The sequence below is a fragment of the Rhinolophus sinicus genome, chromosome 1, assembly GCF_057876585.1.
Source record: "Rhinolophus sinicus isolate RSI-liver-muscle chromosome 1, RSI-T2T, whole genome shotgun sequence".
Taxonomy (NCBI): domain Eukaryota; kingdom Metazoa; phylum Chordata; class Mammalia; order Chiroptera; family Rhinolophidae; genus Rhinolophus; species Rhinolophus sinicus.
This window is the reverse complement of record NC_142501.1, coordinates 18,483,309-18,509,543: the sequence shown is the minus strand read 5'-3', so window position 1 is coordinate 18,509,543 and position 26,235 is coordinate 18,483,309. Positions and strand designations below refer to the sequence as shown.

At 42.7% G+C, this 26,235-nt stretch overlaps 1 protein-coding gene across 1 annotated transcript in view; it reads right to left on the bottom strand.

Moving 5' to 3' along the window:
• PAH (phenylalanine hydroxylase) overlaps positions 1-23,547 on the bottom strand; it is a 60,700-nt gene extending 37,153 nt beyond the window's left edge. The window contains exons 1-3 of the mRNA XM_019732085.3: positions 23,388-23,547; positions 17,610-17,717; positions 6,396-6,579 (exon numbers count right to left, since the gene is read on the bottom strand). Coding sequence (XP_019587644.1) covers positions 6,396-6,579; positions 17,610-17,717; positions 23,388-23,447 — 352 coding nt within the window. The 5' untranslated portion in view covers positions 23,448-23,547. The remainder of the gene's footprint in view (positions 1-6,395; positions 6,580-17,609; positions 17,718-23,387) is intronic.
• Between the last annotated feature and the right edge of the window lie 2,688 nt (positions 23,548-26,235).

Genomic DNA, 26,235 nt, shown 5'->3' with positions numbered 1-26,235 from the left:
GAACCAGATGAATAAAACGGATCTAGCCATGAAGTAAAGAGTGAAAATGTCTTAAAATGAATAAATGGATGGAATAAATAAATGGATATGAGTGAAATAATGAATAAATTAAAAATGACCTGCAAGGTCATTTATTCCAATCGTGAATCTAAATTGGAACTGTCTTCCTAATATCCTTTTTAAGATGCCACATATCTCATAAATATGTCTTTTGGCAGGTTGCCCACAATATCCCCAAATACAGAATTCTACTTTCTGAGCGCTCACATTGCACTGAGCTCTCACCACTGGAGTTATGGTCAACCTACATTGGATCAAAGAGAAGACATCTAAAGCCTCTTCCGTAGAATATCCATCACCCCCACCCCCCGCCCCAGGATCCCTTCCTTGGCCCTGCTGGCTTCAGAGGGCCCTGGCCAGGCCTAAGATTAAGAGAAAGACTTCACCAGCCATCATCCTGAAGAGCAGGGAAAAGTCAAGGCAACGAGACCCAGGACAGGCTAAGTTCTGGGTGTTGGGGGATATGGGGATCGGTTGAAGCAAAAGTCCCACCGCCAGTGGCCAGGACTTCGACACATCCAGCAAGCATCCAGGTAGATGCAAAAGGCCATCGATCCTGTGTGTTTTTACAAATAGGTACTTGGTCTCCTGCAGACACAGAGCCACAAGCATCTACAGCCCTGAGAGACACCCATGGGTCCAAGTGAAACGCATGGGAGATGGTTTGGAACTGAGAGGAGGACAGAGGGAAGAAGGAAACAACAGAACAGAGGAGCAGAGAAAGGGAGAAAAGGCAGGCAGGCACAGGTGGTGGGAATGGGGAAACATTTGACCACCTGGACCCACCCTCTCGCCTTAAGCAGCTTTCTCTAAAGGTTCCCACCTCTTTGGGAATCAGAAAATCTTCTCTCTTACATGAAAAAATATTCATGTATACACAGTGTACCATTTTGCCCACAATCCTAGGAGCTTTTTAGACTCCTCCAAGGAATGCTATCCTGCCTCCCCCAGCAATTGATCTGAAACTTCAACCTTACCATGGCCCTATTCAGGGCAGCACTAATGAAGCAAAAAAGAGGAAACTCAGGAGGGCTGGGAGGGGCGCAGGGTGCATAAGAGCAGAGGAATACGTATAACAATGTTCCTTTGTCTTCTCACAATAATTTTTCCCCTTAAATCATTTGTCATGCAGGGTCTCAGCCCCATCTAAGAACGCAGGATATGGTGAGGCCAAAAAGGAAGACCAGCGGAGCCATAGATAGGGGAGTCATACCACTATAGTCGCGCTGGAGGCTGGGTCGGAGACACAGGAGGCAGGAGCCACATGGTGCACAATCCGCCGTCCGCTTCTCTGCCAACCAACCCACAACTTGCTAGCCACAATCCACGCTTGCTAGCGTAGCCACGGCAGTTATATTAGTGGCCAATGGCTAACTGATTACAGCTGATGGCCAGCTAGTCACAGCTGATGGCCACCTGCTACTCGAGCCAGCACCTTTCCACATGAGGCCGACAGCCTGGAAACTGCTCTCTGGGGCTCTATCCCCACACCATTGCTTTAGGAATTTATCTAAATAAAAAAGACAGATAAAATCCCAATTGCTTCCAGGCTAGGTAGAAAGAAAGATAGATAGATAGATAGATAGATAGATAGATAGATAGATAGATAGATAGATAGATAGACAGACAATAAATACATGGCCCTTCTGCTCCCCACAGAGCAATCTGGACCTTCTTTGCTTCCACATCAGGATGCTTATAATCAACATAACTTAAACAAAACCTACTAAATGTCCATTGGCTCTTAGAAAATAACTCCCAACAGTTAATTTTCTCAAAAGGTAATGATCCTATATACCCCTGTCTAGCCAAGATATTGTGTCTGTCTGCTTTTCTTGGCTGCAATCTGTCTCCTCGTAGGAATTTTCCCTCCCCTTCTAAGTGCAATGTCATGCAGGAGACTCAAAGGGAAAGGTAAAAGGATTAGGAGATAGATCGATGGACGATATTAATGCTCTTTCATGTTGGGTTGAAGGAGGATTTGGGGTCATCAGGAGAGAGAGTAGCGGGAGAATAGCCCTCAAGTATTCAAAAGACTTTCTGGATTAAAATCCTATTAAACGTACATCAGCTTCTCCAGGAGGCATTTTAGAAGTTTGGGGTTTCTTTAACGTGTCACCATAATTAAGCTTCCCTTAAGCTGTTTTGGGTGGAGAACTTTAGCAATTAAGAAACTGAAAAGTTTCATTTTCTATCACCCACATGGCCTTTTGAATGGTTTAAAAACTAAGTGGAAAGTGGTTTAGCCTAATTGATTTGAGGGGTTCAGATCTCCCACTTCAACCTGCTGTCAGACTCGCCCCTGAGATCTGAGCCCTTCCCTTAGAAAGGGCATTTTGTCAGTGAAAAGAATCAAAGGTTCAGATCTCCAATGATGCTTTTCTTCCTCTAATCATTCTCCCACTGAGTTCTACAGAAAGAATAATTCTGCAAAGGGATGGTTGTTGCCCCTAAGAAGATCTATTTCTGGACCCAGATTCCAGTTCACAAAAACTATCCCAGAAACCCACAGGGCCCGTCTCTCTCTGCAGGTGCAAGGCCTTGCTGTTTCAGCATCCCCTGCATCCATAGCCGCTGTTCTAGTACATGGCAATGAAAGTCAGGAAACCGTGTCAGGTAGGGGCAGCCAGTGTGGGATGGGGTAACCAACCATCTGAAGAAATATGGGTCATAAAACACGTGTTGTTTTAAAGGGTTAGTCTTAGCAATTTTTCTTCACTAGGTAGACTGTCAACCCAACTTCAAATATTAATGTCCTGCTATTTTGAGCCCCGCCAGGGACTTGCACCTGTGCTAGGTTTAGCCTCTCATAAGCCTCACGCAGACGACATAATACCTCTGCATGAAAATGTGGGCGTTTTCACTTTCACACTTGCTGGGTCCTTAAACAGTGGAAAAGAGGCCAAGTTCCACAGCCTTGTCCCATTACAGCACTTGTCCCTCATACTGTATTTACTTCGGTGTCCCGCTGCCCTCCTCCGCTTGCGAGCTCCTTAAGAAAAGGCAGTGTTGACCCTCTCTCTTTCAGCTCCTAGCACAGCGCCGGACACAAAGCCTCACTCAACACACACCCACAACTGCACAGAATTCACTCTGTGCCTTAAGGCAAGTCACGGCCTCTGTCCTTTCCAATGGAAAATGAAGGAGTCTGTTGGGCTGCGTGACCTCTGAGGTCATTTTCCAGTTTCAGAATCTCTGAAAAAGTAGTTGTGTGCAGGCTGGCTTTTCGTGAGTCCTGTTCTCAATGCTCCACTGGTGTTATTTCATTAATCCTATGAGATAGAGACTCTTGTCACTCCCATCTCATCCCGTGGGAGATTGGGAAGGTCAACAATTTGCCCAAAGTTACACAAGTGTGGTGCGCCCTGGTCGCAGAGTCTTGGCTCCTTACTATTCTTCCATGGCCCATTAAGTACCTCCTTTCTGAGAATCCAGTTCAGGCTGCCAGCCATTCAGCTGATCTACATACATCCTCCCTTACCCCCAAGGGGCTGCGTGCCTGCCTGTCAATTGCTTTGATTTCCTATCCCAGGGCCCCAGCCCCAGCTGGCCGGGCCTCCACCTGCTCCAAGCAGAGGCAGAGCTTGGCCCCGGGTCCAGCAGGCCCTTTGTCCTGAGAGCCTGCGGCTCCTGTTGGGAGCAGGTGGCCGGAAAAGCAAAAGAAGACGATCATCAGGGAAGCAGCTTGGAAGGTGGAAGGGGGAGGAAGGCAGATAGGGTTGATCGCAGGAGGAATTCCAAGTTCCCACCCACAGTGACCTGAGCCTGTGAGCAGGGCTGTCAACCCTCGGCAAGGACAGGTCCCTGGGACCTCCTCGTCTGGGTGACAGCCACAAGAGGACGAGGGCAGGAGAAGAGAGATCTCCTAGGAAGGCCTTGGAGCTATCTTTTAGAAACTATTTCAATGGCCTATGCAAAGAGGTGAGTCTTGTCTCATTTTAAAGCATTTCTGCCTATTAAAATGCTATTTTCAGCTACAGAGCCTGAAATCCTCTTGATGTGAAGTCTTCAGTGTTTTCACACACAAAAAAAAACAAAAAAACAAAAAAGCACTTGATTTTACAATAGAAAAATTATTTTATTATTTAGAAAAACAAATAATTCATCTCAACAATTGCACTCCTAAGTATTTATCCAAATGAGCTAAAAACTCAGCCCACAATAAAACCTGCACATGAATGTTTATAACAGCTTGATTTATAATTGCCAAAATTTGGAAGCAACCAAAATGTCCCTTGGTGGATGAATGGATACACAAAAAGTAGTATATCCATACAATGGAACATTATTCAGTACTAAAAGCAAATGAGCTATTCAGTCACAAAAAGACATCTAGAAACCTTACACACAAGTTCTTAAGTGGAATAAACCAGTCTTAAAAGACTACATACTCTGTAATTTCAACTATATGACATTCTGAGAAAGACAAGTAAAGATAGTAAAAAAAATCAGTGGTTGCCAGAGGGACCGAGTAAGGAAAGGAGGGAACCAGTGGAGCATGGGACATTTTAGGGGCAGTGAAACCATTCTGCATGAGACAGTTATGCCGGATACATGACATCACCCACTATTGTCAATCATCACGTCATTATCTGCAGTTGTCAAAACCAAGAGAACTGGGGCTGGCCCGGTGGCTCAGGCGGTTAGAGCTCCATGCTCAGAACTCCGAAGGCTGCCGGTTCGATTCCCATATAGGCCAGTGGGCTCTCAACCACAAGGTTGTCAGTTCAACTCCTCGAATCCCGCAAGGGATGGTGGGCTCTGCCCCCTGCAACTAAGATTGAACACGGCACCTTGAGCTGAGCTGCCACTGAGCTCTGGAATGACTCAGTTGGTTGGAGCGCGTCCTCTCAACCACAAGGTTGCCGGTTCGACTCACACAAGGGATGGTGAGCTGCGCCCCCTGCAACTAGAAAATGGCAACTGGACCTGGAACTGAGCTGCGCCCTCCACAACTAAGACTGAAAGGACAACAACTTGAAGCTGAACGGCACCCTCCACAACTAAGATTGAAAGGACAACAACTTGACTTGGGGGGAAAAAAATCGTCCTGGAAGTACACACTGTTCCCCAATAAAGTCCTGTTCCCCTTCCCCAATAAAATCTTTAAAAAAAAAAAAACAAGAGAACTGAATAAAACAAAGCATGATCTCTAATGTCACCTATGGACTTTAGTTAATAATAATATATCACTTTGGCTCATCAATTATAAAAATGGACCACACTAATGCAAGATGGCAATAATGGGGAGCTGGCATATGGGGGGTGGGGAGAAAGAGGGCACATGGGAACTCTGTACTTTCTTGAACTCTGTACAATTTTTCTGTACACTTAAAACCGCTTTAAAAAACTAAAAAGTGTATTAAAAATAGTTCATCTGAATAGGCTTTGTATCCTAAAAAGCAGTCACCTTGCTCCTCTCTATTCTTTTCAGGATAATCTTAATCATAACACAGCCCCTTACGATCATTTATCCAGACAGGTACTATTCTGGGCACTGTTTATAGCTGATCTCATTCAAGCCTCACGAAAGCCCTTAGAGCCATTTAAGGGACTTGTCAGGGGTCTCAAAGTCAAGAAGTGGAAGAGGCAGGACTTGAAATGAAGTCTGCCCGACCCCAAACCCATACTTGTAATGCCTACACTTGATTGCTCTACTTGACTGCCTTACTGTTCAGGGGACATCAACGCGCAGCATTTCAGCCAGTCGATTCGGAGGTAGACCAAGTCTTGACAACTCCTCAGTTTAAGCATTTACTCCCAAAGATTTGCTCAGCACCTGTGTTCTAAGCTCGGGCTAAACTCCGAGGATATAAATATAAGAGACTCCTCTGCCTGTAAGAAGCTCCTAATCTAGTAGAAGAGAAGAGAAAGAGAGGGACAATGACAGTGAGAGCCTAGGAACATGGAGCCAGCCAGTCCCCAGCCCCAGAATTGGCATATGATGAGGACACGGGGACAGCAGTCTGGTTGGAACGGAGATAACTACAGAATTTGTCTTGAAGTTGTATTTACATAGAAAGCACCCTGGATACCCTCATCATTCCACTTCTGCAGATAGGAGATTGAAAGCAGGATCATGCAGGAATGAAAATTGTATAAAAATTATAGCAACAGAAAGAAAGTGACTAATAAAAGAAATAGCTGTCCAGAGGAAGGGGGCAAGAGCTAACATTTATTGAATGTCTAAAATGTGCTAGGCATTGGTCTAGGTCCCTAAACTACACCCTCTTCCCTAATCCCCCAGAGGTATTCCAGGGTACATATTAATGTTGCTATTATTTTAGGACTAGATGGTAGAGTCACTGGTGTTGCAAAATTCCTCTGTTGCTCACCTGTGTCTTTTATCTTGTCTCGGGACAGCTCATGTACGGTGGCACCAATGTCATGTCTCAAGATCTTGATGATTTTGGCCAGAGCAGGCACGCTGCGTTTGTCCAGGTAGGTAAAAAATTCATACTCATCTTTCTTTGAACGTGAAGGTCTGGACTCAATGTGGGTCAGGTTTATATCATTCTCCTAGAAAAGAGAATTGGGCATGTGAAGGGGACAGACACTGGAATTAACACAGACCAAACACGCAACACAGTGAAATGCAGACAGGGGAGGAATGGGATTGTTTTTGTTATTGCAGTAAAAGAAAGTCCTTAAAGTTGCACAAGCTGTTTACTTTTTTTTTTTCTTTTTGGAACAAATGGCATGAGGTGGGGGAAAGAAATCCAATGCTGCAAGATTTCATCACATGGCCATCAGCTGAAGGCCTAGAGTTACAACCATAGGATATTGATTTGTTTCTAATGTCTAGGACAATGGTTGCCAAAAATATTCACATAGGAAAAACCCCCTTTCCAAAATTAAATCCCATAGAATCTCAATAATAATATCTCAATAAACCAAGAATATAGATGCAACATCGTTCTGTTTGAAGAAGATCCACCAGAGTCAGACTTATTGGGTTTCAATCCAAGTTCTGAATTACATTGGCTATGAGACCTGAAACGATTTGTTTTCATGTTTCTAACCCTGTGTCCCCATCTGTACTTTGATGGTTTTAATGGTACCTGCCTTATCAATTGGTTGGGAACATTGGACGAGCTGTGCACGCAGCCAGGGACAGGGTAAATACTCAGTAAAAACGATCCAATATAATTACCACTGATGTTTTTATATAATTACTTTTCATTCAAATATGCAACAAACGCATCTGTAGCACCTACCAGGCACCGATTACTCTTCTACATGGTTGGGATACTTCAATGAACAAAACAAATGTACTTCCCTTTATACAGCAGACATTCAAGTTGTGGGGAGACAATAAACATAAAAGATAACTGATTTATTTATTAGTTTATCATGATAAGGGCTAAGGAAAAAATACAAGGCAGAGCAGAGTGGAGGAGACAGGCAGTCCTGGCGGGAGTGGGGCAGATGGCAGTATTTAATAGGGGGCACGCATGAGGCGTCACGGAGAAGGGGAGATTCGCATACGCGCTGCTTTTATCAAATGCCTTAAAAATGATCATTACTGATAGTTACTCAAGTTCCATGTCTTTGGTTGGTGATATTTTAGCTCTTAGGGGTTTTGTCATTAAAAAAGAGTCATTTACTTAAATTGGCCCTCAAATGTAAATGCATGGCAAGTTATCTGCTACTTATTTAGAAAGTCTGTGATTTCATGGATAGTAATGTTCCTTGTGAAAAAAACTAAGGAGTACCCCCTAGACTTTATTAAAATAAACAAATAACACAGGTTACCCCAAAGATTAAAATGGACAAAATGTACCCTGAAAAAAATGTTGAACTTCAATAACTCCACAATTTCAAGAAACAAAATTCATCAACCCTATAGTTCAAGAAGTGTATTTTTTTTTTTCCCTGATTGTTAATGGCCTGTGGTTAAAGACAAACAACATGGACAATTACGACAATGGTACTGTGTCACTTTGACTATCACGTTACAGCTTAGAATTCTGTTCTGTGACCTCCCCAACAATCCTTTGAGAAGCCTAAAGGAGATGGAAAAAACGAAATCAGGAATGAAGATGCTTTGCCAAAAGTGGAGGGAGAGAGAGGCCCATTTTTTCTAACTTCAGAGTCACCGGTCTTCTGACCACACTGCCTTTCCTGCCAGGGAAATAGTGAGCATTACCCAAATATCACCTTTTGTCATTATTATGACTCTGATGCCAAGCACACAAAAAATGAAAACCTCTGGGTGTAGTAAGCACAGTAATAAATAGCCCCCCCCCGCAGGCACCCTTCCTGCTCTTTCTTCTCATAATCCCCAAGGGCACATGACGGAGTCATTATCTGGAATGCCAGATGCACAGCACAGACCCGTGGCAGTGATGCCAGGTTACCCTACAGGAGGACACGACTAGAGAGAGAGAGGCCAGGGAGCAGGGAAGGCCAGGGCGATAGCATTGTCTGAAGCTTTCCAGGCAAACACAGGTAACTTCCTAGCAAAGCAAAGAATAATGTCATCGTTCTTGGCACAGGAAAAAAGAGACTGGGTAAGCTCCACCTGCTGTTTACCTAAATTGAAACTTCAAAAGGAGACATCGCCAATGCCTGCCTTGTGGAGAGCAGAGACTAGAGCAAAGCCAATGGCCAGACTGGCCATAGCTCTGCTGAACTGCCGAGCTGCCGTGCTGACTAAGGGAAGGCAGTGGTGTGTGTGTGAGGGGAGGTGTAGGGTGGAAGAAGGGAGGGAGGCTGACGATAGGCTGTTCCTGTGCACCACCCACACCCCACCCCTGGCAACAGCACTTCCAGAGGGAAGCTTCTGACTTTGGGATTAGCCATAAAACAACGTATGCCCTAAGCCTCAGTTTTTACAATTTTGGAGGTCTACTTTACGGGGACATTTTTTACCAAAATTTGTAAACTAAAGCAATTCCCATAATAGGGGAATGGTTAGGTGGACAATAGTATCATCATTCAGTGGAGATTTTAAAAAGCAAGCAATACCACCCTGCATAAAATAAAGTGGTCTCTAGATAATGGGCCAACAGGGGATTTTGTTTCCTTCTTTCTATTTTTTTTTTAAACATAGTTCAGTTTTGCTAAAAACAACATTTATTACTTTTATAGTGAAAAATTCACTTTACCTCTTACATGGTTATAATGACAACCAGTTGGGAAAATACTTAAGACAGATATAGGTGTATGATAATCAAAGCATGGTTTAAAAAACTATGCCCAGTCTCCCCCCAAAAGACTAGAATGAAATACATCAAAATGAGTTATGACAAGATTATATGTAACTTCCATTTATTTTCCAAAAGTCTTATAATATTACCCATACAAGGGAAAGAAAAATATAGCTTTTAAACGTGAGTGAAGTTTCTGGCTAAGCACACCCAGCCAAATTCCTTAAACTGTTTCTTTCCCACTTTAATCAATTTGTCAATAATTAACTCTCTAGTTTGTCATGCAATTTCTCTATTGCAGTTTTTCCAGCTTATCAGTATAGATACTTAGAGACCAATAATTTTGGTTGCTAAGCAAAGCTTTACAAATGAACCTCCAAACCTGATTTTGATTATAGTTACCTTTTAGTAAATCAATTTTTATTTTTAAACAAGGGCTCTGTGTAGGTTTACAGATTGACCCATACACACTCATCACATTTCTGGGGAAGGGATAAAGAAAGAACTCTTTCTGGTGGGGGCGGCCGGTTAGCTCAGTTGGTTAGAGCATGATGCTCTTAACAACTGGGTTGCCAGTTCGATCTCCACATGGGCCACTGTGAGCTGCGCCCTCCACAACTAGATTGAAACAACTACTTGACTTGGAGCTGATGGGTCCTGGAAAAACACACTTAAAATAAATAAAAGTTAAAAAAAAAAAAAAACACCTCTCTGTTACTCCATGTGGACATCTGGGAGGAGGCAAGGAAGGTTTAGAATTAAATGTTTCAAAGACAATCTCGTGATCTAATGGTTAATTTATGCATAAAAGATAGCTGTGTGACACCTTGATAGTGAGAACTCGAGCAGAAAGTGTGGAGCCCAGAGAAAAGAAAAGTGAAATAAATAGTCTATTTTAATAAAGATTTATCAGAAACGCCTTTCTTCTCCCATCCTTGAGGAAAATCTTTTGAAAGGGGAATTGGTCACAAGGGAATAAAACTATAAATACACAGAATTCACAATGGTGAAAAATGGATTTGTCCTTCTGGATATTTTCTTGACTTCAAGCCTAGGGCCCTTCCCTCTCCTTCTCTGTTTCGTTTCTTGAGGAAAGGAGGATGGTAGAGTGAAACAAGTGTGGGCTTTGGGTGGAACTAATTTGAGTTCAAATTCTGGTTCTGTTACTCACCACCTTTGGATACATTAGTTGGCCATTCTGAACTTTTGTTTGTTCGTGTTTAAAGTAAAGATAGTAATATTACCTGGCAGCTTAGTGAGAATTAAAAAGAGAAAAGGCACAATTTTGGCTTCATTCATATGCATTCAGTAAGAACTCATTATAGTCTTCTGCCTCTCTCAACTTGGTATAGATACACATTTCCCTGGGAATAGAAATACATTAAGTTTTATGCGTCATTTTGCCCTTTAATATTTACTTTGCCCTAAATTTTTCCCAGCTCCTTTCCTGAGAGCATGTTTCAAAAAGGAGAAGGAAAAGGTGAGCATATTTTCAGATGAGACTAGACTGGAATGGGAGGACTTCTTGGACCATTGCATGCTGCTGCCTTAGAGGTAACATCAAAGACATTCACTGAGAATGTTCCAAATCATTGGTCTCAAGTCAACAGACAGGAGCTTCGTATGACGCACCCAATCAAGCACGTTCCATGTGCCAAACATCGTTCTAGGTGCTGGGATACAACAGTGAACGAAGTAAGAAAACACCCCTGCCCTCCTGGAGCTCACAGTCTCAAAGGAGAAAAATATACAGTAACTGTGATAAGTAAAATATAGTCCTCAGATGGAATGGGGAAAAATAAAGCAGGAAAGAGGGATCAGTTATTCCAGGTGTGCAATGGAGGTGCTATTTTAAACAGTGTGGGCAGGAAGGACTCAACAAATAAACAGGCAACATTTAAGCATAGACCTGAAGTCAGTGAGGGAGCTAGCCATGAGGGAACAGCAAATGCAAGGGTCCTGGGGTACGATAGTGTACAGTATGACTGAGGACCATCAAAGAGGCCAGAGTGACTGGGGCAGAGTGAGCAAGAGGGAGGGCGATAGGACATGAGGCAGAGAAGGAACTGGCAATGGACCAGAGAAGGCACTGTTGGCCATTACCTGCACTCTGGTTTACACTCCAAGTGACGTAAGACGCTACGGGAGGTGATCAGGCAAGGGAGAGATGTCCTTTGATTAGTGTTTTAAAAGAAACACTCTGGTAGCTGTTGTAAGAATAGATGGTAGTGGGGCAAGGGCAGAAACAGTCTGGATGCTACTACAGTATTGGGGGTAAGAAATGACAGCAGCAAATATTAGAGAACAAGTCTCATGGCGGTGCAGGCAGGGTTTCTGCTACATTTTACTGATCTTCTCTTGTGACAGGGCCAGCAACAGCGCCGATTGATCAAGAGTCTGGAAATTAAATCTACTGGGACAAGCAGCCTTTCAGTAGGATTCTCACCCTGGAGACCATCTTTTGGGATCCTGTACTTGCTTGCTCTGGAAGTGTCTCTGTTGTAATCTCTTGGCCTTTTTGTCCTCAGTCTTCTCCGTCTTTGTTATTTCTTCCCCACCCTCCCTTCCATGTAGTTGGGGTTGCACCTAACTCAGAGGAGACCCCTTTCTGGGGAGGGCTGGGGGAGTAGCTTAATCCAGATTCTTTTCAAGTCTTTAGAGAAAAAGGACTATCTTTTTCTTATGTTCCTCATTCTATACCCTGTCTCGCCCCCAGAGTAATAAAATCAAAAAGGCTCTGTGGCCTGTTTCAGCCCAGGCTACCGCAGGACAGTCAGAACACACATGCCATTAATGGGCCACAGCACTGTGTCTAAATGGTCACAAGTGTGAGATCTAACTGCATAAAGCAAGTTTGAAAAGTAAGCTCTGTGTTGCTATTTCTCAAGTGTGCCCAGCTCTGAACTGTTCAGCAGCTAAAAACAGGGCCGGTTGTCCATTTGAGGTTCTTCTGGTCAAAAAATAGGTCATCAGACCTGTGCAAAGTGTTTAGTGCAGCTCCATCTGTATGGACAAACGCTGGGAACCATCTAAGTAACCACCTTACAGCTCATTACTGAGCCACTTGCACCAACAGGAAGTGAGTAAGTTAGAGCTACACAATGGAATAGAGAGAGGGGAAAGTGAGTAAGATCTGTATAGACAAATCTCAAAAATCATGTTCACTACCCTCTCCTCAAGAAAGAAAGCTACCGGGTGGCCAGATGGGTCAGTTAGTTAGAGCGTGAGCTCTTAACAACAAGGTTGCCGGTTCAATTCCCACATGGGATGGTGGGCTGTGCCCCCCCCCCCCGCCCGCCACTAGATTGAAAACAGCGACTGGACTTGGAGCTGAGCTGCGCCCTCCACAACTAAGTTGAAGGACAATGACTTGGAGCTGATGGAACCTGGAGAAACACATTGTTCCCCAATATTCCCCAATTAAAAAAGCAAAAGAAAGAAAGCTACCAAAGGAGAGTTACAATATGAGTACAATGTTAAGAAGATTAAAACTTGCAAAACTATGCCATGTATCACAAATGGATACCTATATATTACAAAGTACAAAGAGATGCATGGGAATAACATATATTAAATTCAGATTAATAGCCACCTGTGAGGAGGGAGTATATGGGGAGGGGTATCCAGCGACATTAGCTATTTTTACAATATTTTATTTCTTAAGCAGGAAGCTAGCTACATGGTTCTCTATCTATATTTCAGGATTTAAATAAAATGAAAAAGTCATCTGGGTTTTAAGAACGTTTTTGCTCCAGTGGGACTCAAAGCTCTTCTTACTCTGATTAAAGTAGAAATGTTCCCTGTAAACATTTTACTGTGCACCTATGCCCTGGACCTAAGGCCACAAAGGGGTAAAAGCAACCCTCGTGATTCACTGTTGGTCCTGTCCTGCTCACCAGGCCCAGAGGTCACTGGCAAGCCTTAAAATCCAAACTGTAGAGTAATGAACCACGTATCTGCCTGAATGTCCCCTCTGCTACCCAGCCTCTGTCCCCAGGAATGCTGAGATTGGCAGGCGGGAAAGGATTTGAAGATTTTGTGAACTGACCACTTGTTTATTCTCTCACTTCAAGTCATGTGTTTCTTTGTTCTGGAATTTACTTCCCCCTGCCTCTCCCCTGGCTAACCCCTTCAGTTTCCATTTAAACATTGTCTGCAAGAAACCACTCCTGGCCAACTTTATCTCAAGGCTGGGTTAAGAATGCTCACGGAAACCTGAGCCCATCTAAGGCCTGTAGGGCGGACAATGCCTGGCTCACCACAGTCTCCCCAGCACCTACATAGGGTCTGATGACAGTAGATACTCAAAAACTATTAACTGAAGGCATAAATGAGAGAGTCTTAGCTCACTGAATATCTGGTGAGGGGAAGGCATGGGTCATCGGGGCAGAGGTCAAGTGCAGGCAGTGAATGTGACAAACAGACTGTGCCTTTTCCGTGTGTTTCCAAAAGACCATTCTACTGTGCAAATGAAGGGGGAATGCTGAAGCAATGTTTATCTCCAAGTGTCTAGCCTTGGGCAGCGTGCTTCATCTAAACCTCAGTGTCTCCATCAATTCAGTGATGCAAAGAGAACATACCCCTGCACTTCAGAGCTCCGTATATCTGCTGATTTGCGTGAACTCACAAATATACCACAGTAAGGTGAATAGTGGAGTGCTGGTGGAGGAAAGGAGACCTCTTCTTTGCACCTTCCCCAAGGAGTCTGCTTCTAATCTTATACCCATTACTAAGCCACTTGCAGTAAAGATTCAAGAGACCTTTTTTTTTCTAAAAGAAAACACGGGACATGAAGTAGTGGAAGCTAAAAACTAGAGAGTTATGGAAAATGTTTCAATAAATCCATAAAGAATTGAGGGTTAGAACAATGTACTGAGGACAGTGGGACATTTGTAGGTAGTAGGTAGAGGTTTCGGTCTGTTCCTAATATAGTTGGAATTTGGTCCCAATTCACTAAAACATCTGCTTCTTTGCCCCCCCCCCCCAACACATATAAACGTAGCACCTCTGTGTCTCTATTATGAACCTCAGACCCATTGTGTTGTGTTCTGATGTTGTTAGTGGTTGAGGTCTCCAAAGCCACAAGCCCCTGGGCAAAGAAGGTCATGTCTTCATGGAATGGTGACCTGGGAGCTAATCATCTGAGAAACAAGATGGGCTCTCCGGCAGGGCATGAAACCTGGCCATCCTGGGAGAAGCCTGCCCTTACTCTGCAGACCTCTCTTGTTCTCTGAGGAGCCAGGATGCCTTGTATGTGGTGCTCAGGGGCTAAGAAAGCTTCCATCATGTGGAGTACACATTTTCAGAACTACTCTTCAGAATGTAAAGGTTATGAACTTGAACTGCATGTTAACACAACTATATCTCTCAAAAACATTGCGTTCAAAAACTGTATGTAGCAATTCTTACTGAACACTTACTACGTAACTCCTCGGAAGGTTTTACATGTATTCTTACGTCATTTACTCCTCAGAACTACCCTTTGAAGCAGACACTATTATTATTCCCTTTTTACAGATAAGAACTGAAAGCACAGAGAAATCAAACAACCCTCCCAAAGCCACAGGCCTGTCTGCCCAGAATCCGTGCCCTTGAACTGACTCTGTGCCCTTGAACTGACTCCAAGAGGTTTCCAGACAATGTGCATAGCATGGTACCTATCAATATCAATACAGCTTTGTAAAGGACTGGAAGGAAATATACTAAACTCATAAGAACGCTGCCTCGACCAGGAAGTTTGTAGAGTGACAGGATTGAGGGGTGATCAGAGAGGACTACAGCTGTATCATAAATGTTCTAAACATTTTTAACAAACAATATGTTAATTTGTAATTTTGGAAACCATAATCATACATGAAAAAAATGAAAGTGAATATGTCACAATGTGGACAGTGGTTGATTGCCAATGGTGGAATTATGGGTAGTTATTTTTCTTGTACTTCGACTCATTGTTCAATTTGAAAAATAGAAAAAATACTTGGTTACAGATTCCCCTCCCCCTAGAGAATGGGAGGATGGGGCCAGAATATTTGCATTTTTAACAATCTGCGGAGGTGTTTCAGATGTGCACAGACAGCTATACTTGGCAGAGGTGTGGGGGTCAGAGGGAGCTCACGGGCTTTAGACCCCGAGAGCCAGAGTTCAACCCCATCTCCACCCACCACACATTAGCCGTGGTCGCCTCTCAGAATGAAAGTTCCCTCATTCATGGAGTAATTAATACCTTCTTCACCGAGTTGAATGAGAATGAAATGAAGCATCATCCGCGCCTGGCTTATCACATAATGTGGCTCCACAAATACTAGAATGAGATTTTTTCTTGCCTTGGTACTTTGAATGATTATAACTTAACTCTGCATTTTGCCAGGCTGGTAATAAGGATAGAAGGTTTGCTGGCCTGTACAATGTCTAGTGCAACTTCTGAAATAGGTCCGGGAAAAAAAAAAATCAATACACACTCATAGCAACCCTTTCTCCAGTCACCCAGTACAGGAACCTCTGTTTCCTCCTCGGTAAATGCATATAATAACACCACTTATTGACCAGGGCAATGGAAATTTTAAATAATGCTTTAAAAAGTTACCCCAGATGGTGAGTACACAATGCAATATACAGATGATGAATTATAGAATCGTACACTTGAAACTTATATAATGTTACCAACAAATGTCTCCTCAGTCAATATTAAAAAGTTCACCCAGAGTTCCGCCCGCCCCCTCTCCTAGGATACATTTCATCCAGTCTGAGTAATTTAGTTACTTGTGGTTTATGTATTAAGTTGAAAACCCTCTCTTAATTTACTATTATTTACTTTATTAACTCTGACTAAGGCCTGACCTCTCATGGGGAAAATGCTGATTAACTGCATAATACAAAGGCTAAAATACTAGAAAGGAACATTTTACAGAAATATTATTTCTCATGAACAGCTTGTCATTCAGAGAACACCCTATTTCTCGTCTCCACTCATTGCTTGCTGTCACTCAAGCTGACATTTCCCCTCCCCACCCCCTTCTGGGATAGCCAAGTTTAAGTTTCCTTAATAGACTTTATTTTTTTAGATCAATTTTAGACTTACAGAAAAATTGAGAGGCTAATACAGAGAATTCCCATATACTCTACACCCAATTTTCCTTATCATTAACGTCTTCTATTGATGGTGAAACATCAATAACCGAATATAGATGCAGTATCATAAACTAAAGGCTATACTGTACTTGAATTTCTTTGTTTATTTATATCTAATGTCTGTTTTTCTGTTCTAGGATCCCATTCAAGATACCATATTACATTTAGTCATTATGTCCCTTAAGGCTCCTCTTGGCTATGACAATTTCTTAGCTATTCCTTGTTTTTGATGGCTTTGACAATTTTAAGGTATACAGGTCAGGTATTTTGTATAATGTCCCTTGATTGGAATTTGTCAGATTTTTTTTTCTCATGGTTGCACTGGGGTTATGGGTTTTAGGGAGGAAGAGCTCAGAGGTAAAGTGCCATTCTTGTCACATCATCTCAAAGGTACATACTATCTACATGACTTATCACTATTGATGGTGACCTTGATCACCGGGCTGAGCTACTGTTTGTTGAGTTCTTCACGGAAAAGTTACCCTTTCCTCCCATTTTCATACTGTTTTCTTTGGGAAAAAAAAATCACTCTATGCTGCCCACACTCAAGGAGTGAGGAGTTTTGCTGTCCTTCTTTGAGTACAGAGTGTCTACTTAAATTATTTGGAATTCTTCTGCAAGGGAGATTTGTCTCTTTTCCACTTACTTATGCATTCAGTCATCAGAGTTAATTTTAATAAAGAACTCGAGGTAAAAATTAATTGGCTCAAAAATATTCCTTCTTAAAATCCAGGGCAAAAGGGTAACAGAAAAGTCTTTCTTTTGCTTATATTTAAATTTAATTTCATTCCTAATTGAATACTCTAATATATAAAAATGTGGGTCTGTAGAGGATATAAGGTGACTCAGCCAAGGTTTCCTGACTGAGGAAACTATCCAGGGCCAGAGAGAAATATATACACTTAGGGAAAATAAGCACTGCAGTTAAAAGTGCTAAATATATATATAAAACAAAGAAGGAAACAAGTGTTTTGGAAAACTGAGAAGGTAGTAATTAATTCAAGAAAAGTTTGAGAAAAGAACTCTGAGGCCTGGGCTGGCTTCCTGGGTGTGCAAGCAGTAATTCTGAATGATTCTGATTAGGAATGCAGAATCTGAAACTCAGAGAAAATGAAAGACAACCACATAGTCACACAGTTGGTTAATGTAAGAGCTAAGCTGAAAATCAAGTCTTCTGATTCCAGATCCTATGTTCACTGCATCCAACCAGAAAATGACACAGAAGTCAACGATGCCATTACCCATGGCAGAAATGAATAAATCTCTTACCTCAAATAAGCGCAACACTTTGGCCAGAGCACCAATTTCTTCTTTGAGTGAGAATATCAGTGATATGGCACCATTTGATCCGGCGTTGTCTTCAATATAGCTTGTTTCCTACAGGATTAAATGCACTTGGTTAAAATGTTTTCTACAGTTTGCTATTCATTCCTGTGAAATGTGCAAGGAAGAGTCCATCATGAACTTCTAGTTTAAGCATTGGAATACAAAGAGCTACATATATTCTATACAGAAGTATACAGTGTGGTGGAAAATAAATAGTCAAGGGCAGTGATATTTTCAATTATGGTCCTAGGTCAGATTTCAACTTTAGGAAGCTTCAATCATTCACTGATGTCGCCCATCACCCTATATTCAACACTTTTAATGAGCACCTACCAAGTGCCAGGGCTCTAAGACATACAAAGATGAAAAAGACAATGCCCCATCCTCCAGGAGCTCAAAATTTGGCTTAATAGACACATAGTAAACCAAATAACAACAACAACAACAAAAATCCTTAGAGGTGGTTCAAAAAGCATCCCAAGAAAATGTTGAACAATATATGATGGAAAGTCATAAAAATAGAACACATGCAGGCTTTTGAGTCTAAAGACCTGGGTTGGCATCCTCTCTTTTACTTACCAGCTGGACCACTTTGAGCAAATCATTTAGCCTTCTTAGTGTCCTTACCTGTAAAATCATGCTAATTATAAGCTCTGTCTAAATGGTATTCAGATGAGAAAAGAAGATAAAATTGTTTAAATAGAATATTAAGAGAAGTCTATAAAAATGATGGAGAAAATATATATATGCAGGAATGGCTTCTTAGCCTTTGGCAAAGGTCTCAAGGAAGCAGTAACTTGTTCTTATATACTAGGACCTTAGATATCCAATTGTACAAAAATAGTCACACAATATATAAAAGTACACAAATAACCTATTAGAAGGTAGGTATCTTAAACAAAATAGTGAAGAATATCAAGGATCTAGCACTTTCTACATGCATGTAACAGCAAATTACAGTGGGATTATGGTTGGCATTCCAGAAAGTTTGCTGAAATCTTTTAAAATTTTTATATTAAATTTTGTAATAAGATATAAAGTTCTATGTGTGCCTACAAAGAAGCAGCATGTCCCTAAAACTGGAAAGAAACAAAATGTGCTGAATAATTACTTTCTTGTATGCAAGTTAAAGAAATTAGTGGAATGGGTGTTACATTATCTCAGCGAGAAGGCTGTATTGGTCAGGTTCTATCAGTGACTTTGCACAATAAACCCTGCAGAAATATTGATGGCCCTTAGGACGAAATTTTTTCAATTCAGAAAATTCAGATTTTCCCAAAAGCTCACCGGAAACAGAGGAGTGGGAGAAGAACCAAAATTATCAGTTGGTATGATTAGAACTGGAAGACTGAACTGGAAAACTGAACAGTTATATATCCCTATATGAACCATGATGTTATCTTTCTAAAAAATGTTTAATACATCATTTATTCAGAGTCTATAATATTGCAGGCATTATAATAAGCACTTGATTTGGATGATTCATTTAATTTTTATAACACTCTAGAGAAGGTAGGTTTTATTAATCTCCAAGTGTCTCCTTTCACTGATGACAAAATGAAGCCTTAGAGAAGTCAAATAACTTACCCATAGTTACACAGTTAGCAGTGGACCTAGGATAGGAACCTAGGCCATTTGATCACAGCGTATTATCTACAAATCACAACTTCTTACAGACCCTACCCTGCCTTCTCCGTCTTTTAAGCCCTGCCAAAGATATGCAGATGAGTTTCTGACGTCAGTCTTCTTCCTACCACTGAGCCCTTAGTCCTTCCTGGTTTCCTTGCAATGACAAAGAATGTCCCTGTTTCTAGTTCCCTTAGCAACATTCTTTTATCCTGTTGGCTTCCCAGAAAAGTAACATATTCCTGAAACGTCTCCACAGATGTCACCTAGGACTGGGGCAATTCAGACTCAAATGCATCATGCTCGAAACTCCATCAGCACCAACTTCCCACTGCTGTGCATGTCCAGCCAATCATCAAGTCTAATCTGACCTTCTGCAGACATGACTCTAGAAGTCAGGTCCTTCTTTTGTTCCCATTGCCACCATACTAATCCAGCTCTTAGCGATCCACATTGATTCAGCCCTCACAGAATTTGGCTCACATCCTACTCAGAGTTCCTCAGTTTCCCCATGGCCAGCAGGATCAAATACCTCCTGATATTCAAGAGTCTCCTGAGGCCCAGCCATAGGAACCTCCCCCGAACCCCCACAGCAAACTTGTTTCCTCCTTGCCCTTTCATCTCCTCATTGGGGTAAATGCATGGCACCCCTCTCTCTCCCCCTTCTAAGTAGCTTACTCAGGCTCTTAAATATCATTCTATACAATTCACTCTGCTATGAACATAAGGTCCATATATTAAGGCCTTAGTTTCTTCCAAAGCAAGGGCTTTAGTCTACTCCCCAGTTACTCAGTACGACTCCTTACCCATGCCTGCACCCATTCTCCCCAAACACTTCCTAGTCAGGGTTTCTCGGTGACTGTTCCTTAGATCGCCACTCTAAAATGACCTGGTGATTCCTTGCTCAAAGACAGATTCCTGGGCTCCTCCCAAACCTATCAAATCAGAATATCTGGGGTAGGATCTTAGAATCTGCATTTTCAAAAGCATCCCAGATGATTCTTAACCATGGCAGATTTTGAAACCACTGACAAATATACATCCTATTTTTTAAATTATGACTTTCCCCAAATGTGTCTGCAAATTCACATTTACTGTACAATAAGTCATTCCTCTTTGATGTTCTTAATAATAGTACTAGGGCCTGCCATTGCCTGAGTACCCATTATGTGCCAGGAGCCATACTTGGTACTTTTCACAGTGAATAAGCCTCACCATTGGCAGCAACTAGCACAGTTCTAAGAGTTTACATGTAACAGCTCACTTAGTCCACACAATAGCCCCCATGAAGCGGGGGCTATAATTTTGCAAATGAGGAAATAGACTCAGCAAGTTTAAGTGGCTTTACAAGGACACAATGAGTGGCAGGGCCTGGACTTGAACAACTGAAGTCCTTATTCTGCCTCCCAGTCACAGACGTAAGTGGGACTATGGGACCCCTTTTCAAAGGCCAAGGGACTTTAGGGGAAAGGAAGCTCATGGAAGTTTGTGAAATGGTGTGGCCTTGGGTGGATACTAATTCCAATATTGCTATGTTGATCCAGCATTAGACCTTGGGCAATCTCTTCCAGAACATGTTTCTGTTGGCTCATAATCTCTACCTTATTTGTTTCCAACAGACATGTGAGTTGACTTAGAAACACAGGTACATCCAAGATGGGTCAAGGTAGAGCTCAGACACTAATAGGAAGAAATAGGGCAGAGAGAAAGAAGCTTACTAGGAACCAGGAAGGAAAGAATTTTAATGATTGAGCAATACATTTAACAATAGAAATATATTCTCTTTGGTTGTGCCTAACAAATACATGTACTATCTTTGGGAAAGAACACTTTTCAAATTTACAAGCAATAATACTCTTGGGCAAGGATATTCCAGGGGCACTGCCTTTCAATCTTAGTGCTTTTGGGGGGCATAATAGAAGGTGTATATTTGCCTGTGTGATTTTACACACACCGATCTACAGTGTAAGACAACTGAAAACAAGATACAAACATCTTGCCATGAACACACTCTCTCTCTACATTCTAGCATTTAGCTACAGGGGGAAGCTGTGGGGTAGAGAACTGTGCCAGGTGTCCCAGTCAGATCTGGGTTAGAACACCGGCTTTGCCATTCAGAGCTGTGATTTCTGAGTCTCCTTATCTTTTATTCCATTGCTCTACTCTACGTTTCTTCACGGCACTATCTCCGCGTGAGATTATATGTTCATTTGGTTGACTTTTTTATTGTCTGTCTCCTCCACCAGAATTTTAAGTCTCAGCAGGGCAGAAACTCTACTGTGCTTGGCACATAGTAGGTAGGTGCTCAATAAGTCTTCATCAGGTGAAAGAATGAGCCAACATCTCTTGCAGGATTGTTGCGCTTGTCGCATATATAGAGTGCTTGACATATCATATGCCCTCCAGCCTTCTATCAGAATTGCACTCACTGTGTGCCCTTCATCTAAGTTAGGAGCTTCACGAAGGCATCAACTGTCTTTTTTTGCAGACTGTCAGAGCCGAAAGGAGTCCTAAAGACTATTCTGGTCCAAACCCTCCCCCAGTTTTACAGATACCAAACGGAGCCTCCTCGCCCCAGTTAGGTTGCTTTCCCAATGCATTGCTGAGGAAAACCAAAGATGAGAGCCCAGCTCTACTGACTTTATGTCCCGCATTGTCCCGTGACGAAGCTATACCAGTCACTGTGCCCAACTCACTGCTTGTCCCTCCTGCCAGTGTTCCAGACACATTTTGTTGAACAAATGAATCAGTTTCCACTAGGCACCAGTGGCACTTTCATATGCTTCCAGGAACTGTGCTAAGAGCTTTATAGGCATTATTTCATCTAATTCTCATATCAACCCTAGGATGTGGGTATTTTTATCCCAATTTTTCAAATGAATAAACCTGAGCCTCTGCAAAGTTAAATAGCCTATTTTCCATGCAGAGGGGGTACCCTCCTGTTTACCCGTAGTCACGGAGAGTGACAATTTGGGGTTCTCAATCTTCTAAGTGCTTTGTACATAAAACTTTAAGTTCCGGTGGCTCCCTAACCCTACTGTTATCTCTACCCTCCCCCCATGGTTGTGGGGACCCTGCTGCCAGCAACACAGAAACTCAATGAGGACAGAGCCAGGATCTGTTCTGGGACCCATCTGGCCCCCACGCTATCCCTCTTCAACACAAGTCATGCCATCTCCTAAGCTCCACAGATCATTTTCAAAGGAAGTCTTTCTCTCGGGATGCAAAAAAAAAGTCAGTCCGAAGTTCTGCAGTTTCTCTGGTTATACTAAAGCATCAATCACCCTCTCCTCCCCAACTTTCCTGTTCTCTAGACAATTTTCACTGGCCCTCCAGACACTAGGTGCCTGCAGAGTCACTCAGAGCTGGGGGTGATGTCTGAACTCTGATGCCCAGGAGTGTGATAAATCAGTTAAAGAATGTATTCTGCCATCGTTCACCTCAAGAGAAAAGCAACAAATCCCAGAGACTGGGACACACCCTGAGCATTATCCCCAAGTCACATTGAGGGCTCTCTCCCCTTCCAAGTCCAAGGCTAACTCCTGTTCATGTTCCTCTCTGTAATTTTCTCCTTCCCTGGGTCTAAGAAAGTCTGAGACTTTCTTCATGCCTCGCTTTCTTCATCATGCCTCATATTCTCTCAAAGGTGAAAAGAGGCTACAATTTTGCCATTTAACTCCCTGGCTGAGAGCACTATATGAACATCATAGAAGAGCAGAGCAGAACAATCCCAGCTCCCATTCCAGATCGTTGAGGACCAGCCCCCGTACAGAAGAGAAAGCAGGTGACAGGGAAGAAAGGGGACCTGCCCAAAGACACACAGCGAGTTGGCGGCAGCTCTGGAAGCCAGATAGCAACTCCTACAGTGTCTCTCCTTCTTTCCCCTGAGAGCCACGCAGGACAGAAGTCCTCCTTGAGGAAACAATTGTTGAGGACCTATGGTATCTGTTGACTTCCTGCACATTTCATCTTTTTCAAATGGATTCAGACTTTGCGGTGTGCTTACAGAAGTAGGAAACACCAACGTCCCTCGGACCTCTTTGAACCCGGGGCCAAACTCCCCTCCCTGCGCAGCTGAGGGCCGCCCTGGCTCACCAGGCCGAAGTCAGACAGCTTCCTGCCCATGCGCTGGCTCTCCACGACCACCGCCGACATGCTGGCTCCGGGTGAGTGAGGTCTCTAGCGCGACACTGTCAGTCGCCGGCAGGTGTGTCAACAGCACGTGGTGCGGAGGTTTTTAAGCTGACGTTAGGGAGGAGAGGACGGGTTCCAAAGGTGTCTCCTGCCGAGCACCCCTTCACAGTACCGCCCCCAGTGGGCGTTGTCCTGACGCAGGGAGCTCCAGGTCACCGCCTGGGGCCGGGAGGGTGGGGCGGGGATCTGACTTTTGGCTGCCAGCCCAGGATGGAGGAAGAAGCTCTGCAAGCGCAGGGTCACCTGTGAGCAGGTGATTCGACAGATGTGGCCCTTCCGGGACTCTCAGAAGCATGGGAAGCGTGTTTTCTGCGTTGGACTAAACCTGCGACCACCTGATGATAACAATGATAAGAAATAATCCTTTCTCGCCCGGCCTCCACCCATAGATGCAGAGCCAGGATCCCGAATTTTTTTTTTGTTTATTTATGTTTTGGTCCTTTCGATTAACCACTAGGCAAACTTACCTTTCTGGGCTTTAACTATATACAAGGTGATGTTGTGAACGCTGAGCACAGCTGCAAAAGAGCAAAGGTAAGAAAGAGAGAAACCTTGGTGGGAATCCAGCCATGTGTCCTCTAGCTATTTACCTAACTGCTGGGAGCTCCCTAAAGAGGACAGCAGAGCCACCTTGCCAGGGTGTTTTAAGAATATGAATAAGAATGCCTTAAACATTCAGTACAGTTCTTACCACAGAGTTAAACACTCAGTAAATAGAAGATATTGTTTAAAAGCATATATGGACTACAAATAATTATTGAGGACCTCTATTGTGTGTGTGGAAGTATTGTAGGCTTTAGGGATACCGCAGGGAGTGAAATAGAGGACCCTGCCTCCCCCACCACGCTGTCATTCTGGGAGGACGACAGAAAATAAACAAACATAAGTTTAGGCAGAGCTAAACTTTCTGAAGAAAATAAAATAAGAGGATGGGCTAGGAGTGAGCTGGTGGGTGTTGGAGAGTAGACTTCTTCAAGAAGGCAGGAAGATGTCATTCACTGTGTTTTTTTCAAATTAGGAAACTCAAATGAAGCATTCTTGGCCAGCGACGGAAAAAAAACAAAATATAAAAGAATGCCGCGAAGTCAGAGGTTCAGAAAGGATGTGAAAAATCAGGGGCATCAAGGCCTTGAGTGGCTGCCTAATATTTACTCAGGAGAGGGTAATGGACTGAGAGAAAACAAGCCAATAATACAGGTGGCTAGAAATCCACCCCTTCCCCTCCCACAATTCTTTGATGGAATGACTAAACGTCTGCCAAAAGAGAGAAAAACAAAAAATCTCACATTTGTAATTCAAAACAAATGGATTCCAGGACTGATTGACTGTGGAGCTTTAGTCAGGTCTCAAGTCCATGCCTCAGTTTCTTTGTCTTTAAAATTGGGGTTTTAAAGGTTGTTATTTAAGATTCCTTGAGCCTCTTTCATATGCCAGGCTTTCTACTGACTCCTAAGAATATAGACAGAATTGAGTATAATTATCCAAGAGCCGTTGGGTGTCTGATCAGTATTTCCTATGGTAGGACTGGCAGCTCAGTGTTGTTGAACATAAAAGGCAAAACATTGACTTCCACCCTCAAGGGACGCTGTATCCTTTACCTGCCTCCAGTGTTTTTCTAGTGTGGTAGACATAAAATGAAGAGCTTTCCTCTGCCCCAGGAGTGCCTTGCAACCATCACTTCTTCCCTGGAGGCTGCTGGGCATTGAATGTGACAGCACCAGTGATATTACAGGCACACAATAAATAAGAACAAGCAAAAACAGCTACTTATTTCCATGCACACTACACGTTAGACACTGAGCCAAGTTCTCCACATGGATGGTTTCACAACCTGTGAACTATGCGTCCTCTCCTTATAGACAAGGAACCTGAGGCCCATAAAGCTTAAACGAATAGTCAGTCCAAAGCCACACTACATTTCACCCAGTTCCAAGGTGCTGGGTCTTAAACACTCTTTCCTTTTTGAACTAGTGATTTTTTAGGACAACAAAATAATAACACTTCTCTTTTCTCCTCACACCAGCTGAAAATGGAATTCTTAATCCCATCTCCCATAAAAAATGCCCCAGATCTGGGATGGGAGGAGAACACACTTAATTGTCTGCTACTCCTGAGAAAAACACTAATAGCCTCTTAAAGAAAAAAAAAAACAAAACTATTTCTGGCAAAAAAGGTAAAACGTATCCATGTACTAAAATAAAAACCCACTTAAGATGAGATTGCTTGTGACATGAGTTTTTCAAATTATTTTTAAGCTACCTTCTTATCTAATGTGGGTAAAATCACTGTGCTGCAGTTACTAAAAAGGACAATGCTGGGTCCTAAGAAAATTGCACTTGACAATGTCAATCTAGAAGGAGCATCCAAGAATCCAGCCTGTAAACCACTGAGATGTTGCCAATGGCCATGAAGAGGTGGGCACCCTGTCACAAGATGTGCGGTTGTGAACCTGGTAAACTTAGAGCTGACCTTCACTGAATCAGAAGTTGAAGATTTCCCAACCACTGTGGGTTATTGATCCCTTTTCATTTAACCTCATGTGTAGAAGGTTGAGTTAATCATAATCTGTGAGTTCCTGGCACATAGAACCCCCTCTTGTTTTATTTATTCATTCTCTTTTATCTTCATTCCCCATGCCAATTCCCCTCCTTCAGAGACAACGTCCCTAATATGTTGACTAATGAGCCTTGGATTTTTTAAATGCGTGGAACCCTGGAGCATGTATGTCTTGTTCAAGGGTATGAGTGAT